This window comes from Peromyscus eremicus, chromosome 19 (genome assembly GCF_949786415.1).
Source record: "Peromyscus eremicus chromosome 19, PerEre_H2_v1, whole genome shotgun sequence".
Classification (NCBI taxonomy): Eukaryota; Metazoa; Chordata; class Mammalia; order Rodentia; family Cricetidae; genus Peromyscus; species Peromyscus eremicus.
The window spans coordinates 49514940-49532376 of NC_081435.1; the positions used below are offsets into that span (position 1 = coordinate 49514940).

General features: G+C 48.8%; 1 protein-coding gene across 1 annotated transcript in view; it reads right to left on the reverse strand.

Annotated features, from left to right (window-relative positions):
- The window catches only part of Afap1l1 (actin filament associated protein 1 like 1), a 59776-nt gene extending 44694 nt beyond the window's left edge, over window positions 1-15082 (reverse strand). The window contains exon 1 of the mRNA XM_059246519.1: window positions 15019-15082. Coding sequence (XP_059102502.1) covers window positions 15019-15034 — 16 coding nt within the window. The 5' untranslated portion in view covers window positions 15035-15082. The remainder of the gene's footprint in view (window positions 1-15018) is intronic.
- Window positions 15083-17437: the final 2355 nt, after the last annotated feature.

Below are 17437 nucleotides of genomic sequence, written 5' to 3' on the forward strand. Positions count from 1 at the left end.
CCTTAGTATCTGAGGACACCCCCCCCCCCCGCCCCCAGTGTTGTCTGCTCATGACCTCTGCTCCCAAGGCCACCTCCTAGAAGCTATGTGGTCTCAGGCAAATTCAACTTCTACATGTCTGTTTCCTCATGTACAGAGTGGAAATAATAAAACTGCTCTGAGTATCCAGCAGAGCACTGCATAGCATCCTCATGCTAACGAAGCTGAGCCTCATTATGACCTAAAGCCACCTCAAATTGTAAGCCAAATAAATCATTCTCTCTGAGGCCTCTTCTTGTCAGATATCTGGTCTCAATAACAAGAAAAGTAATTCAGAAAACTGGTACCGGGAGTGGGGTTATTATGCGATCAACCTAACTATGTGGTTTGTTGACTTTTGGTTTGACAGAGGAGTATGGAAGAGCTGGGGACTGGAGAAGCCCCAGAATGCTGTAAACAGAGCTTAACGGGCCATTCTAGTGGGAGTATGGAAGACAAAACGTGGAGAGAAATGAAGACAGCAGAAGCCGGACTTATGACATCCCAAAGGGAAACAAGCACTCTTCATTCTCCGTGTCCCAAAGGGAAGACGGTGTTCTGAGCCCTGGAGGGCTGGAAGAGGTCAGGGTATGATGCAATGTGGGTCGGTTGTTACAGCCACAAGGAACTCACGGGGGAGTGGAAGAAGAGCGATTGGTCAGAAGTGGCTAGTTAGGACTGGGCAAACACTTCAGATGGGAGCAGATGCCTAAAATAAAGTCACCTTGCTGTGAAGAGTAGAGAGCCTAGAAAGCCCCATAAAACTCCCATTTCAGGAGGAGTGAAAGGGGCAGAACTCCAAGTCCAATGGCTAAGTGACATTCTAAGCGCTGTGATTACTGGATACTTTTTTTTTTTTTTTGTACCCTCCTCCCAGGTCTCCTAGGGAGGAAGTCTTGGGGTGTGGACCACAGTCAACTTCACAGCAACCCAAGACACATCAGAAGGGGAAGGGAAGCAGGGAAACAGACTCCCTCCCAATCTAGCTGCTAGTCCAAAGGGTTCTTCTGTGCTCACCCTGAGCATCGCACCCCACCTGGACTTTCTACCTCACCAGTGGTGGTCATACTCAGCACCATCGTCCATGACAACAAGGCTTCCCAGCTGCCTGCTGGGTGCCTGTCCCCGTCTGGCCACTGTTCCTATGTTCCCTTCTGAGTGATCTCTGCCCGACAGGAGAGAACAGAGGCTCGCTGAGGGATGTCAGCTGCCCCGACGGCAAGGGAAAGGAAGGAAAATCCATTTGATTCTGGGTGCTTCTCATCACAGTCCACGGTGTACCCACAATTCACTGTGCTGACCCTAGTCTTTCCCCGAGGCATCTTGGGTAGCTGCTTCTCATTTTAGTCCAGACAACTGGAAATTTCTTCTATACGGTGAACCTAATATTGTGGTCTTGGCACTGCCCCACGACCCAAGGAGCGCTCTGCTCCAGGCTCCCCACCTTCCCAGGAGCCTATGGATAGAATGTTTTAAAAGGATCCGCTAGTCCCTCTCCAGGTACACCTGCAGTTCCACACTGCTGTGCTAGATGCCACGCCAATGTGGCCCACACTAAGTGAAATCATGTTGCTGCCCTCATGGGCTCACACCTTAGTGGAGAAGGATGTGAGATAACTCTGTTCTGCAACCGACAGCAGGGTGACCTTACCTGTCCAGGAAGGCAAAAGATGCCTTTAAAACAACTCTCACAGGATGGTGTGTGTGGTGGCACAGGCTTGTGACCCCAGAAGTAGGGAGGCAGAAGAGTTTTTAGATCAAGGTCACCACCCTGGGCTACCCAATATGAGTGTGTATGTAATGTAATGTGATGTGATGTGATGTGTGTGTGTGTGTGTGTGTGTGTGCATGTGTGTATATGAGTATGTATGATGGGTGTGTGTGTATGTGTGTGTGTGCATGTGTGTATATGATGAGTGTGTGTGAAGAGTGTGTGTGTGTATATGTGTATGTGATGTGTGTGTGTGTGTGTGTGTGAGAGAGAGAGAGAGAGAGAGAGAGAGAGAGAGAGAGAGAGAGAGAGAGAGAGAGAGAATGGACATACACATGCCATGACCCATGAGTTGAGGTCAGAGGACAACTTTCAGATGTCAGTTCCCTCCTTCCACCATCATTTCCAGGGATCAAATCCAGTTAAGTGTTGGTTAAGTCAGAGGATGAGCAGGGACCGTCAGGAAAGTGGGGGAGACTTGAAGCAGTAATGAGGGAGTGATCTGGTTTGTGTGCAGTGCTCTGGATCCACATAGCACTATCACGATCATTTCCATTTTGTAGATGAGGAAACAGACACACGGATGTTAAATATCTTGCCTGAGGTCACACAGCTCTAGGCAATGACGGTTGGAGCACAGGTCAGTAAGAGGACACATCATAGGCAAACAACACTGGGAGGTGTCTCAGATATTAAAAACGGGGTTAGACAAAAGCTTGTAACCCCAGCTCCGGGGAAGCAGAGACAGGTGGGTTCCTGGGGTTCACTGTTCCTACTTGGCAAGTCCTGGGCCAATGAGATTCCCTATCTCAAGAAGATTCCTCCTGCGGTAGATGGGCACAAATACAGAGACCCACAACTGGACAGAGTACAAAGATTGAGAGACCTTGGAACACTTCAGTGAGCTGTCTCCATCAGATCCCTCCCCTTAGTGCTCAGGAAACTCTGTGGAAGAGGCAGAGGAGACAGAAAGATTGCAAGAGCCAGTAGGGATAGAGGACGCCAAGGAAACAAGGTCTTCTAGGACCTACACACATGCTCCTGCATACTCACAAAAGTAGGTCAGACGCAGTAAAAACAATAATCATTTAAATTCCACCAAAGAGAATGCGTTAGTTCCTTTTGGTGCTGCTTAACCAAATACCTGACCACAAGCAACTTAAGGGATGGAGGGCTTATTTTGGTCCATAGTTTGAGGGGATACAGTCCATTGTGGAGGCAGGAACGTAAAGTGAAGGGTCACATTAGTCTGCCTACAAAATCAGCACCATCAGGACAAATACTGCCACATTTTGCTGCCAGCTCAAGATGTAGCCTGGCCCCCTTGGGACCAAACAGTGGTAGCCTCTATATACCTTGGAACCAAGCTGTGGTAGCCTCTATATGACTTGGAACCAAATTGTAGTAGCCTCTATATGCCTTGGAACCAAGCTGTGGTAGCCTCTATATGCCTTGGTGGCTGAGTCGGAGAAAACTCTTTCCTAAGCAGTTGCTTTCCAGCAGGGAACCTCTTGGTGGTATTCTGAGTTCAGGTTCTTTCCTTTCAAATGAATTCCCAGGTGTACAGGTTGGAGCCTTGGACGGGTGAAGTCTCACCCCTGGGCACCTCTGCAATCGTCCTGGTGCAGAGACAGATACTCTAGAAACGTGAACCTCTGACCATTCAGCAGCTCATCAGCATTGTCTGCAATCCTAAACTCAACTCCTTCTTTTGCCAAACTGTGCATTTTTTGATGTGACTGCTGTTTTTTGTCTTCTCTCTTTATAGACCTGAAGAAGAGCAGTGAAGACTAACCATGATACCGCCTGAATGCTTCCGTCTTGAAATTTCCTTCAGCAAATAAATTAACCATTACTTTGGAATTTAGCCTGACTCCAGTCCTCAGGATACCGGTAAAATGTAGCCAGATTCTTTGCTGGACTATAACAACGGTTCCAAGAGCATCTCCAATCCCGCTGTCTTCCTCCAGTGTCCATAAAGGTTGCACATGAGCAAGAGCCTTGAAAGTATAGCAGAGAACTAGGGTTCTTCTCTTGCTTATTTTTATTTTTATTTTTTTGTTTTTGGAGACAGGGTTTCTCTGTGTAGTTTTGGTGCCTTTCCTGAATCTCACTCTGTAGACCAGGCTGGCCTTGAACTCACAGAGATCCGCCTGGCTCTGCCTCCCAAGTGCTGGGACTAAAGGTGTGCGGCACCATGGCCTGGCACTCTCTTGTTATTAAGAAAGACAATCAGATACAAACTTGATTCCAAGCTTCCCTGTGAAGAACTAAACCAGAATGCTTTCTGTGCGCAGAGCACCTTCCCATGCTTGCCTGGAGCCTCCTGATGGCTTCAGTGGAAGAAACAGAGGATTAAATGGAAGCAGGTACAGACAGGATCCCAAAGAGGTAACCAGACACCACCAGGCAGCTAAGGCCCTTGACTCTGGGCTTATCTGTCTCTATAATTAGGCACATCACAAGCACAGCCTCCAAGAATAGGGACACACCCTGTCAGAGACCCAAGTGTGTGTGTGTGTGTGTGTGTGTGTGTGTGTGTGTGTGTGTGTGTGTGTGTGTTTGGAGGGGGCTCCTCTGTGGAGGCACTTAGGGCGCTCTGCTTACTTCTCTGATGCTCTGGGTTGCAGGCATGCATTTTTGCTCGCTCCTCAGCACCTTCTGGGCCTTTCTCTCCTCTCTACCCCCCCCCCCCCCCAATACCCTCTGCAGTGTTCCCGAGGGTCTTGGCTACAAAGCGTCTCTTGAGCCCTCTGGTCCTTTACACATTCTCTTTGATGGACGCCGACCAGATATGATTTCGGGTCACAGGCACAGCCTCACTTTGGAGCTTGCTCTCTTTAGAGCCACACCTGGCTGCTAGCTAGAGGCGAGGAAAAGCCATTAGTCTCTCTGGTTTCCTGGCACGGTCCCAGGAGATCAGTTTTCTTGGTTCAAGTGGAGCTAAAAAAAAATCTTCCTCGGTTTCATATCAGCAGGACCTGCCCTCAGCACACCCTCCAACAAGAATGGGCAGGAAGGGTAAATATTTATTCTACAAATGAATGAATCTGATTCCATCTTCAAAAGAAAGCTTTTGTATAAATTATCATAATTTCTCCATCCTAAGATGCCACCGATTTGAAGATGTTTTTATCTACTGAATAACAGCTCTTTTAGAAAAGGGGGAGAATGAATAAATTAACATGTCAATTGTAACATACACTCTGAGGGTTTTTTTTTTTTTAAGTCTTTGTACCAATGAAATAAAAAAAAAAAATAAAGATTTAAAACTTATTTTCTTTTGGTTCTGGGTCTCTCAGAAAATAGGTTCTCAGACCTGACTCAGCCATGCTGATGTCATTCACAGGTAGGTTTCCATAAAGTGTCCAGCAGAAGCCTCAGATCTGACCCCTGGGGACTCAGGATCAGCAGGGCTGGCCCTGGCTGCCATGCACTGCCACCAACAGCAGGCTCTGCTTGGGACATCAGTGGTTCTCTGCAATGCCCCCTGGGGGCTCTGTCACATGACCTTGGGGAAGCTACTGCCCTTGAACCTCAGGTCCCCACTGCACAACTGAGGGAGGACACATGGCTTCCATGTGTTCTTTTAGCAAAAATCTATGGGGTTTGCTTGGCTTTCACAGGGGAAGGGGCTGTGTTGGGAGTAAGACTCCATCTTACTACTGTGCTCAGTACTCCCACTTACCCAGTGTAACTCTATTGCTTAAAATTTTATTCGCCATAATTGTGAGGCTGAAAGTAATTTGAGAAGCAGAGGGAAAAGGCCGTTCCCATCTCTTGACTGAATACACCCCACGGCAGCACTTCCTGCAGGGTCTGCACTCTCTCTACGCCCTTACCAAGAGTGAACAAACCTTTGGGAGGGCCCAGATCAGTGGTTCTCAACCTTCCTAACCCTGTGACCCTTTAATACAGTTCCTCATGTTGTGGTGACCCCCCACCATAAAATTACTTTCGTTGTTACTTCATAACTGTAATTTTGCTACTGTTACAAATCGTAATGTAAATATCTGATATGCAAGATATCTGATATGTGACCTTTGGGAAAGGGTCGTGACCTGCAGGTTGAGAACGGCTGGCCTAGATGGTTCCTGTGTTTTAGCTTTGCAGGATGCACCCGGTCTGTTCCAACTACTCAGCTGTGGTTGTGCACTGAGGAAGCCCATCAACAACACATGAGGAACGGGCACAGTTCTTCAGCAGCAGCACTAATCAATCTGCTCTCTGGCCCACGGGTTGAGGTCTATTGACCTCTGCACTCTAATACAGTCATTGCATAGTAACCTGCCAGATGAAGAAACGGAAGCCCAAGAAGGTGATTCGAAGAGCCAGGGGCTGGTCCCCGTCTTCATCTTCCGTCCTCCATCTTCCAATAGCCCACCGGCTTCCTGAACACACACCGCTCACTTAGCCACCTCTCCTGCCCAAGCAGCACCGTGGGCCTCTGGGAAGGACTCGATTGAGAGAATGGTGCCCGGCCAGGACAAGTGCTCTGCTTTTCTCTCGCAGATCAGTTTTCCTCCTGGTTCTTAGAGGGCTATAAAAAGGCCCTTGGCCTGCCTCGTGGGCAGCGGGCTGCTGGTGAATTCCCCCAGCTGGAATGACCGCAATGTGGTGCCACATTCTGTCCCCACCATGGCCTGACAGCTGTGCCAGGGGGAAGAATCATGCCTGGCCACCTCTGCACCTCTATCCCCCCACTACAGGCATCACAGGCATTCCGGAATGGAATTTGACATGGAAGATTAACCCAGCCTGGGGCCCTCCTGGCTCAGTCTCCTTGGTGGCTTCTTTAATTCTAAACACCAGCTACAGTGGGAGGGTTGGGAAGGGGGAGACCTAACACCTCACAGAGCTGCCTGGCTATAACCCTTCACTGATGGAGGGTGTCCCTCAGGATGGTTCAGAGCTCCTTCTCCTTAGTACCTGTCCCGTCCCTACCTTGCAGTCTTTACCTAGTGAGCGCCCCCACCCCCAACATTCATGCAAAGCAGAAGAGAACAATGTTAAGAGACAAATGGCACAGCATGAGACCAAAAAGCTTTCGTATTGCCAAGCAAATGTCCAACAGAGCCCGGAGTCCACTGTGCCAGATACCCATCTGAAAGGCGATTAATACCAGAGAAACCATACAGAACCTCCCCCCCCCCAATTAAACAGCAAAAGAACAAATAAAACCATTAATAAATGAACAAATGAACCATAGTTCTCAAAAGAAGAAGGACAAATGGCCAATAAGTCTATGAAAAAATGTCCAATGCCCTGAGCCACCAAGGAAATGCAAAGCCACTCCATCTCAGCTCAGTCATGGCCCGCAGCTCAGAAACAAGTAATAATAAATGCTGGTGAGGAGGTGGGGAGAAAGGAACCCCAATACATTCTTGAGTGGGGGATGTAAATTGATGCAGCCACAATGGGGATCGGTGTAGGGGCTCTTCAAAAATCAAAAGCTGGAATCATCTGACTAGATGTCCAAAGACCTGTACATGTCCAAAGACCTGTAAGTCCACATAACACAGAGATGCCTGCACACCATGTTTACTATGGCGCGTGCAGAATAGCCAAGCTAAGAAATCAGCTCAAGAAACCATCAATGAATGGCTGGGGGGTGGGGTGGGGAACAAGGTATGTATGCGCGATGGAGTTTTATTCAGCTACAAAACCCAAAATTATGTCACCGGCAGGAAAGTGGATGGAACTGAAAATTATCATGTTGAGTGAAGAAAGCCAGACTCATTAAGACAAATACATGTTTTCCCTCATCTGGGCAATCTAGATGTAAGAAATGACATAGGCCGGGCGGTGGTGGCGCACGCCTTTAATCCCAGCACTCGGGAGGCAGAGGCAGGCGGATCTCTGTGAGTTCGAGGCCAGCCTGGGCTACCAAGTGAGTTCCAGGAAAGGCGCAAAGCTACACAGAGAAACCCTGTCTCAAAAAAACCAAAAAAAAAAAAAAAAAAGAAATGACATAGGAGCCGGGCGGTGGTGGTGTACACCTTTCATCCCAGCACTTGGGAGGCAGAGGCAAGAGGATCTCTGCGTTCTAAGCCATCCTGGTCTGCGGAGTTCCAGGACAGCCAGGGCTACACAGAGAAACCCTGTCTCGAGAAACAAACAAGACAAACAAAAGAAGAAACAACATAGAAGTAGAAGAGGAAATACTTGTGTCCCCCTCTTGCTGGGTTAACTGTGGGCATTTATGGTCATAGCACACTATATACATGCATGAAATGCCATAGTGAAGCCTATTGTTTTGTATGATAAACATACACTAATGAGAAAGGAACTTAGGCTTGGAGGTAGGCAGAGCTGAGTAGATACACAGCCTTTTTAAGACTCAATATCTTCATCTGTAAGATGGGGATAATGATAGTATCTACATTGACTGGAATCATGGTGTGTGTTCAACCTAAGTAGGATGTGACTACAAAAATCCAGCATTTGGCATACTAGTTAGAGCCTGAGGATATAATGCAGAATACAGTCCTAGACATTGGGATTCACATGTACATAGAAGACACATGTCAAGGATAACTAGAATCTTCTAAAAGCCCAGGCTCCTGGGGAGGGACTGGTACCTGAAAGTCTTAGGGAAACTAAACAGGGGAGGGGTGTGTGGTAGAAGACCCCACAGGCAGGTGATGCTGGACTGGTCTCTTTCAGGAAGATGCGGAACTTCAGACGCTTCACCTACGCTAGAAGGAGAGTGGCACACTCGGGAGGCAGCGGCAGGTGGATTTCTGTGAGTTCGAGGCCAGCCTGGACTACAGAGTGAGTTCCAGGAAAGGCACAAAGCTACACAGAGAAACCCTGTCTCGAAAAACCAAAAGAGAATGGCTGCTCTGTCCATGTCCTAGGGCTACTGCCATGGTTGGGAAGAGCCCCAGAAGAGAAACTCAAGGATGAAACGGAATCTGAAAAAGGACCCCAGCATCAGTTCTGTCTGATGATTCTCCCTATCACATGGCTCCTTCTTGCCCAGTGCATCCCCCTCCCCAGCCCAAAAATATTTGTTAAGTGACAGTATACACAATGACCATCAGCACAGGGTGGTCTAGCCTTTGACCAAAGTTTTCCACAAATGCTCAGCATCCACAAGGGCAGGCCGAAGTGAATACCACTGGGGAGATGTCAAATGCCTCTCTAAGTTGAAAAAAAAAATGTAGGGTAGAGTTAGGAGGAATTAGATATATTATGGGCTATAATAAAAAAAAAAACAACATGGCTATTTATGTATTTACTTTGAGGTTTTGTGAGACAGGATCTCACTATGCAGCTCTGGTTGGCCTAGAGATCTATGTAGATCAGGCTGGCTCAAACTCATAGAGATCCACCTGCCTCTGCTGGGAGTAAAGGTGTGTGCCACCACATCCTGCTTGGTGATTTAAGAGTTAAAGTAAGAGAACTTGTAGCTTGAAGGAGTCTGTCTACCTTGAGAAATAGGCCTGGACCTCAGAGCTCCACTTGGTTGAAAAATGGGGAAGGCCTTTGACTACCCCTCACTTACCTAGGGTAGGGAACAGGAAATCCTGGAAGGTCGTGTGAGCAGGGTCAAAGGTCACAGCAGAGCACTGCATTGAGAACTGTGGCATTCACCAGTGAGAACAAGTTTACCCAAGGGCTTTGCAAAATGGCAGACTCCCAGATCTCACCCCAGTAACCCTGATCAGGAAGTGTGTTTTCTCTGGGCTCCACAGGACATGATCTGGAGCCCAGGTAGATTAGGGCAGCACTACTTTAGACACAGAGGGAGTGGTCCTCGAGGCACACTGGAGAAGCCCACAGTAGAAACAGGAAGACTCTGTAGGCGGAACAGGATATAGGAGAAGCAGCCACCCAAGATCCATTTCCCAGTAACAGTCAACAGGATCTGGGGTCTGACTTACAAAGGAGGAAGGCAAAGCAAACAACGTGTGATGATAACGTCCACACTTCTGTCCCTCCAATCATGGCGTTGAAAATGACCACGGCCAGGGGCCACGCGGAGCTGGATCCGCTCACTTTCATTTCTTCACCGTCTTGATAGACATTTCCTGGGCGACTACTACATGCCGAACATGGCGGGAGGAGCCGAGGAGGAGGCTACCAAGAAGCTAGGAAAGGCCTGTGCTCAGAGAGCTCCTACCGACAGCGTGTGCCATGCCGCAGTTAACTGCAACCGTGGACAGGACCACCAGTGTGGCACACGGTGCTCTGAGCAGCCGCAGGCAGGCAGAGGCAGCTGGGAAGGCTGGGAAACACGCCCCGGGGAAGAAGAAATGTTTGCACAGGAGTAACAGAAGTGAGCCGGAGGAAGGCATGGAATACTGAGAGCTGCAAGGAGAAAAAACCCACAGCATGAGGAAGTGAGCTGTTGGAGAGAACAGGGAGCAGACAGCAAAGGCCTGGTGTTGGTGTTGGTGTTGGGATGCTATAAGATGGCAGCCTAGAGTGAGAAACCAGAGTGGTTCAGGTCTGCTTAGGTCAACAGATTCTCTCTCCTTCTCCCTCTTTCTTTCTCTCTTTACATTTCATTTATTTAGTGTGCGTGCGTGCGTGCGTGCGTGCGTGTGTGTGTGTGTGTGTGTGTGTGTGTGTGTGTGTATGAGAGAGGGGGGTCAGGTGCCACAGAGGGGGGTCCACGTACCACACCAAACATACCCAGGTCAGAGAACAACTAGTGAGTCAGCTCTCTCCTTCCATGCGAGTTCTGAGGACCAAACTTAGGGAGCCAGGCTTGGTGGCACTGTCTCTACCCACTGTGCCGCCCTACCAGCCCACTACTTTTAAATAATTGCTCTGAACTGCATCAGACCCTCTCCTCCTCAGACTCCATCTTCACACCTTGATCCATGAAATCCCAATAAAGGCTGTGCTGTGGCATGCAGCTAAATAAAAGAGGAGTGTTTTAAATCAAAGGACACACACCTGGGAGCCCTGTTCTCTATAGTGTGCAGGAAGGTGTCTATGGAACCCTCTGGAACGTTAGGTGAAGGTGACAGTCGTCCTTCGCCTACACACTGGTTAAGGACTATTCAACCTCTGCCTCATTGTGTGCCCAGGCAATACTTGTTTTACCTCTTCTTCATTTCTTTATTTTTTGTTTATTTGTAGTGCTCTTCCTGCCTCGGTTTCCTGAGTCTGGAATGACAATCATTCCTCACCACACCCAGCTTCTGGCTTTGAACATTTCTTTTATCCGTGCACTTTTAAGTGGAGCCTTCGGTGAACCTTTAAGAGAAACTTCTGGGAGCTATTTCTCCTACCTCTCCTGTAGGGATGCTAGTTTGAGAACCACTCTCACGATGCCGCTTCAGATTTTGTCTTGTTCGCAAACACCCCCATTTCCTTTGACAGCTCTTCATATAGTCAACAACAACAAAAATGTCACAGGCGGGCTCACCTGACATGGTGGGGAAGGATGAGAGTGCAGAACTTGAGCCCTTGGAGGTAAGCTGACTGAGTAACAGAGAGCATTTGAGAGCTCCTCATATACTAAGCCTTGCACACACATATTTCACATCTATACCTCCAAGAGAAGGCAGTCCGCTTTCCACATTTTAGCCTCATCTGGGGACAGAAAGTTCCACGAGCTTGTCCTGTGGAAGATGGAGTCATGAAGCCTACCCGTGTGCTACCTCACTGGTGGCCAGTTCTCTTTGTGTGACAGGCATACCCCGGGAAATCTCATGGGAGGGGGAGTCTATTCTAAGTGGTTTCTATGTCTATGACTGGGTTGTGTGAATCCTGCTTTGCTTATTCCAAGGCAGTTTGCTGTGAGAAGAGAAATCCCGCTTCCCAGCTTTGTTCCTATTCGCTCCGTGGAGGTTGGATGGTATAATTGTGTCAGAGGACAAGCACAGGGCAACTGAGACAGAAGACTCGGAATCTAGGCTTATTTTAGGGTTTGGCTGTTCCCTTGCCACCGTGGAGGCAGTTAGCAGTATGCTTAAAAATCAAGGCTGTACTATTAGTAATAGCCAGAACCTGGAAACAACCTAGATGCCCATCAACTGAAGAATGGTTTAAGAAAATGTGGTACATATACACAATGGAGTACTACTCAGCAGATAAAACAATGACAGCATGAAATTTGCAGGCGAATGGATGGAACTAGAAAATATCATCCTGAGTGAGGTAACCCAAACCCAGAAGGACAAACATGGTATGTACTCACTCATAAGTGGATACTAGATATAAAGCAAAGGACAATCAGACTGCAACCCACAGAACCAGGGAGGCTATATAGCAGGGGGGACCCTAGGATGACTGTGGCTTATAATAAATTTTGGTTTTACTCAATTACTGGGCAAGCCTCAATCAAACATTTCACTATTAGAATAAGAATTTATACTGTATCAAGCTGATAATAGAAAAATAAATAAAAATGAAAAAAAAAATCAAGGCTGTGTTTAAACCTTGCTCTGTGTATCACACAGAAAACGACTGCAAATTAATGTCAGTGGCTGCTCTGGACTGACTTCCGTCTCCTGTCCACCCCTACCTTCTACCCATTCATAGATTGAAGCCCTAAGTCCCATGTTATTGCACTTGGAGCCAGGGCCTTGAGGAGGGAGCTGAGGTCAAATGAGGTCATGAGAACGGGGATTGAGTCTGACGGGGCTGGTGTCCATCTAAGAAGAGGAAGACCATAGAGAAGAGTTGTGTGAAAATACAGAAAGAAGACCAAAGCCAGGAACAGGCCTCGTCTGAGGTTAACCTTGATCCTGGGCTACCAGCCTGGAGAGCTGAGAGAAAAGAGATCTCTGTTATTAAAGAGACCTGGGTGTTGGGAATGCGCCACAGCCTGCTTTCTTGAGAGGGGATAACCTCTGACCCACGAACTGTTCAAGAGGGAAAACAATGTGAAAAAACTGAACTAGTGCAAGAGGTGATCTCAGGTGTGACGGCTGCAAACGCTGGACCGTGTTCTTGTCTAAGGTGACCCTAGCCTGCTCAAGGTGACCCTACCCTGAGGGGGTGGGAGAGGCTAACACGAGACCTGCCTTTTTAGAACTTTGCTTGACACGTTGGGGGTGGGGGTGGTATGCACATCCACCTGAGGACTGGGTCACAACAAAGAAGGCTATGTCTTCCTTTGTTTCCCGTTGCTATAGCAAAATACCCTGACAAAAGCAATTTAGGGGAAGACAGGGTTTAGTTCATCTCTCAATTCCAGGTGACAGCCCATTACTTCAGAAAAGCCAAGGTGGCAGGAACTCACGCAGCAAGTCACATCCACAGTCACGAGCAGAGAGAGAAAGCATGCACTCTGGTGCTCGGCTCACCTTCTCCCTTTCTAAACAGTCCACACCACAAATCTAGGGAACGGTACTGCCCCCTGTTAGGCTGGGTGGCCCCACATCAACTTACATAATCAAAGGAAGCCCCCCACGCCCACCTCCAAAGGCGCGCCCAGAGGCCAACCTAATCGAGACCATCCCTCATTGAGACTCTCTTCCCAGGTATTTCTAGAATGTGTCAAGTTGATAAAGCCAGCCATCACAGTCTGCTAACCCCATTTCTGAACCCTTATACTTTATCTTAAAGACACAGACAGATTTTGCACTCTAATCCACAGTCCGGCCATATTTGCTTTCACCACAGTATTTGAAACTGTTTACCAAGGTGGGAAACGAAGGTGACTTGCTCTTGTGCACTCCAGCCACATGCCACTTTACTCAAAGGGTTGACATGGCCTCTAGCAGGTCACAGAACAGCTCGGTTGTGAGAATTTTGCAGGATTCTTTTTAAAATGGACATTATGACGAATTAACTTGAGATGTACAAGAAGCATGCTTCATCTCACTTGATAAGCCACATTGGGCCGTTCCCATCATGTGCCAGACACGGTCTCACAAGCTCCGTTTCCTGGCTTCTAGAAGCTCACTTCTGGTCAAGGGAGCAAGATCCAGGAAGCTAACACCACAGCACTAACGGGACCCCGGGACAAGAGCTGTGGCGGACAAGGAAAAAAAAAAAAAGGTAGAAAAGGTCAGAGTCCTTGAATGCTCTGGGCAGCAAAAGATTCCTGGGAGGTCCCACGTCCTAGCTAGACCTAGCTAGACGTCTGGAGGCTGCATTTTGAAGTGGCCACATCGATTACAAACATTCAAACCTTAGTTCTCCGTGTAGATTTTGATACAGGAACTAGACAGGATGGTATGTGACATCCGAAGATGATCCTTGCGTTAGATGTGATGTTGGGGCACTGGAGGAGAGCGGAAGGAATGAGAAATGCCTATTCTGCTTTTCTGCCCTCGTGGGTGGGTGTACCGTTGCCCAGAAGTCGGCTGCGTAAGCCCTTTCTGTCATGTCTGCCTGCTCTCCAAAGATCCTGAAGGAGCAGGTGGGTGCTGAATTCTGTGTTGGAGAGGGGTGGTGAAGAGCATGGGGTGGCGGCTCCTCTAAGGCCCTCTGAACTTACACAGGGTGGAGAAGGTTACCCTGCACACCTGCTCAAGCACTCATCCCAGCCCAAACACTTCCTTTTGCCCCTGGGGCCTCAGCAGAGCAAGCAGGGGGCGGGTTGTTAAGATGATTGTTGGAAGGGAGAGGAATTTTCCATTAACAGCAACAACAATAGAAACTGCTTCTGGTAAAAAGACGCGACACTCAGTTTGCCCAGTGCCTTCACACCTGTGATCTCAGGATTCTAGAGCTGCTGGCGGGACTCAGGCCTTTCACACTATCCCCACGCTCAAGTAGACACACTGCCGCTGCAGTCTCCTAACCTTTACTAAGATGTGCGCTGTTCCCACCCTAAGGCCCCAGGAAGCCTTTATCTTTGCCCGGGGCAGTCCTAACTGCAGTAGTCCGCAGGACTCTTAAAACGTCCACCAAACACACACAGAGGCGCGGAAGCGTGCTCACGCAGCCCCGCCTTCTCCCAAAGCAGCTGCAAACTTCGGTTTCCCGGGGCTTCTCCTGGGGCTTCTCCCAGGGCGCACAGTGGGAGCCGCATGAGCGACTGTGCCAGGAGTGTAACCTGTACCATATTCCACCCTCTCCCTACGTGTGGCGAGGAGGGGGTAGCTCGCTGACTTCAAGAATCCTTGGGGAACCTTTCATAAAGTTAGGAAACAGAGTGTTCAAACACGCCGATTTCCCACCCATGAAGAGACTCAGACCTAAGCCACGGGGGGCTCACACTCACGGATTGCTCCTGCTGCAGGAGGCACCTGTGCCCAAGTGTCTAGTGCCTCGCACGCCAAGTCCCATCGCCACCTCTACCCCCTCCTCAACTCCTCTCCGGCCTCAGATCTCCCAGGTCCCTTTTCCCCGCCCGCCGCGGTGGTGCCACTTACCCCGGCCTCGGTCCATGGCGCCGGCGGGGATCCCGGGGCGCCCAGCTTAGGGCGCAGCGGCTGCCGCACGGGCGGCTTGCGCTCTTGGGGCTGCCCCGGCGGCGGCGAGCTCGTCCCCTCCCCCAGACAGGATGCTCGCAGGACGCCCCCGCCCCGCCCTGCGCGCTCCCGGAATAGACCCGAGCACGCCTCGCCCCCCTACGCCGCCGGTGTCCCGGTCCCGCACTGGCCAGCGCCACGCCCTGCTTTCCGCCGCCCTCCTGCTGGCCTAGCAGGGCCAGCCTCACTGACCCACACGCTTTGGTGCGGTGCCCGGGTGGCCGACCTGCCCGGACCATTCACTTTTGCTTGCTCTCAGCTAAGGACAGGGAAGCTAACCACTTCACTCCCCAGTCAGGCTGCGTCTGGGCTGGGGACTGCATTGCATTCCTCCTTAGGCCCACCTTTTTGGCTTTGAGTTTATTATCTCCACTCCCAGAAGTTCTTTCCTGAGCACCTTCCAGCCTGGACAGCCAGGCTGGTGAAAAGACAACAAAGGAGCGAGAGAGAGGGGTGAGAAATAATAAACAAGGATCTTCAAAAAGACAATCTCCCAGGAAAAGGAGAAACAGAAAAATGCTAACAAGATAGGCAGTAGACGGGGCTCACTTTCAACTTTCCGAGTTCCTAATGAACTAAAATGTGAAGAGATACCAAAACAGTGTGATAGACACTGTGGAAGCGAACAGTTTTAGCACCGAAAATACAACACAGTGCGTGCCTCTGAAGATAATTATGGGCTGCAGAAAATGAATCGCTGCCGCCCAGCCAAGAGATTTAGTTTGAAGTTGTGTGAGTGTGTCAACTCTTTTATTTCTGGTAGTGTGTGACTGTGGACAGCATCAAAGGCCTGACTTTGAGTCTCTAAGCGCGGTTCAAGCCCAGTGTTTGGACACGTTTCCCCAACTGTGCCTCGGTTTTGACTGAGCAGCTGCTTTGTAGCATAGCTGATGTTTGGAACACTTCTGCAAAGGCACGGAAGCTCGAAATATTTCCTCCACTGTTTTTACCTGCAGGTTGAAATTGACATTACCTTTGCAAAATGAGCCCAGTAGTTTGTTTAGTACATTTGTGTATAGAGTGCTCAGAGGAAACGTGGTGTGGTTAAAAAAAAAAAAGTTTTCTGTCCTACTCAGTAGGTACTACTCGTTATGTCCCATCTTCGAGGCCTGCCTGCTTCTCTGTGCCCAGGGAGACCTCACATTGACCTCACAGAGCCGTTGGCAGGGCAGATGAAATGATGATACAGACGCACTTTATAAACCAGAAATAGCTATGAAAATGCGAGCCATTGTTAGTTTTCAAGTTCCTCTTTGTTTCTGCCCACTTTTCCAATTTGAAAAGGTCATTTTCAACTCTAAAGCAGCTAACCAACAATAGCAAGTGGATTTAGCTTCCTAAGTTCACTGCTTGAACTCTGGAACTTGGAAGTCATCTGCATATTCTAAGTTCCCAGGCTAGCTCGCTAGTTCAACATTTTACCCAGTATGTTGCAGCGCAGAACACTGAACCCAGGGCCTTCCTCCTGCAAGGCAAGCACTCTACCACTGAGCACCCCAAGTTTTTATGCCCTCCCTCCCTCCCTCCCTCCCTCCCTCCCTCCCTCCCTCCCTCTTTCCCTTCTTTTTCTTTCTGACAGATGTCTTCCTAAGTAGCTCAGGCTGGCCACCAACTCATTAGCCTCTTGCCTTCTGCTCCGGAGTCTGGGAGTACAGTGACAAGCTACCATGTCCTCTGTTGAAATAATTTTCAAACAACAGTATAAAATATTACCATTGCCAAACAGATGGAGGTTTACGTAGACATTTTTTTAAAAAAATAGAATTTTCAAAAACTTTAAAGGGTCTTGAAGTTTTATTCAGCTAATTGGAGCAAAGATTTAATGAGAATTTACATGTTTTTTTTCCTATGCGGGTGACCTATGCAGTAGGATTAACTGAACTATGACCTAGGAAATGCATAAAAACGAGAGTGAAGACCATCTATGCACTGCTCTGAGAATTAATGAAGTTTGTAGGAGGCACAGCAGCTCTGGCTTAGCCTGTAACCTCCCAGGGTAGAAATGTTGGCCAAGTAGGTTGCTGTCAAGAGTGAGCTTCTGAGGTGCGTGAAGAAGACATCTGTGTGTTAACACAGAAGAATCATGATATGGTTTTCTACACTTTTCCTTTACGGAGGGACTAGAAAAGTGATTCCCACCGTCCATCAGTTCCCGGAGGCAACATCGATTGGGGTCAGTGTAAGTTGGTGGTGTAAGTTGGTGTCCAGAGAACAGATGTGAAGCAGGAGTGAGTCCCATCTTCAAGGTCTAGAAGAGGAGGTAATTTTAACACAGATCGTTCTGGAAAAAGCACGAAAGAGAGAGAGAGGGGGGGGGGAA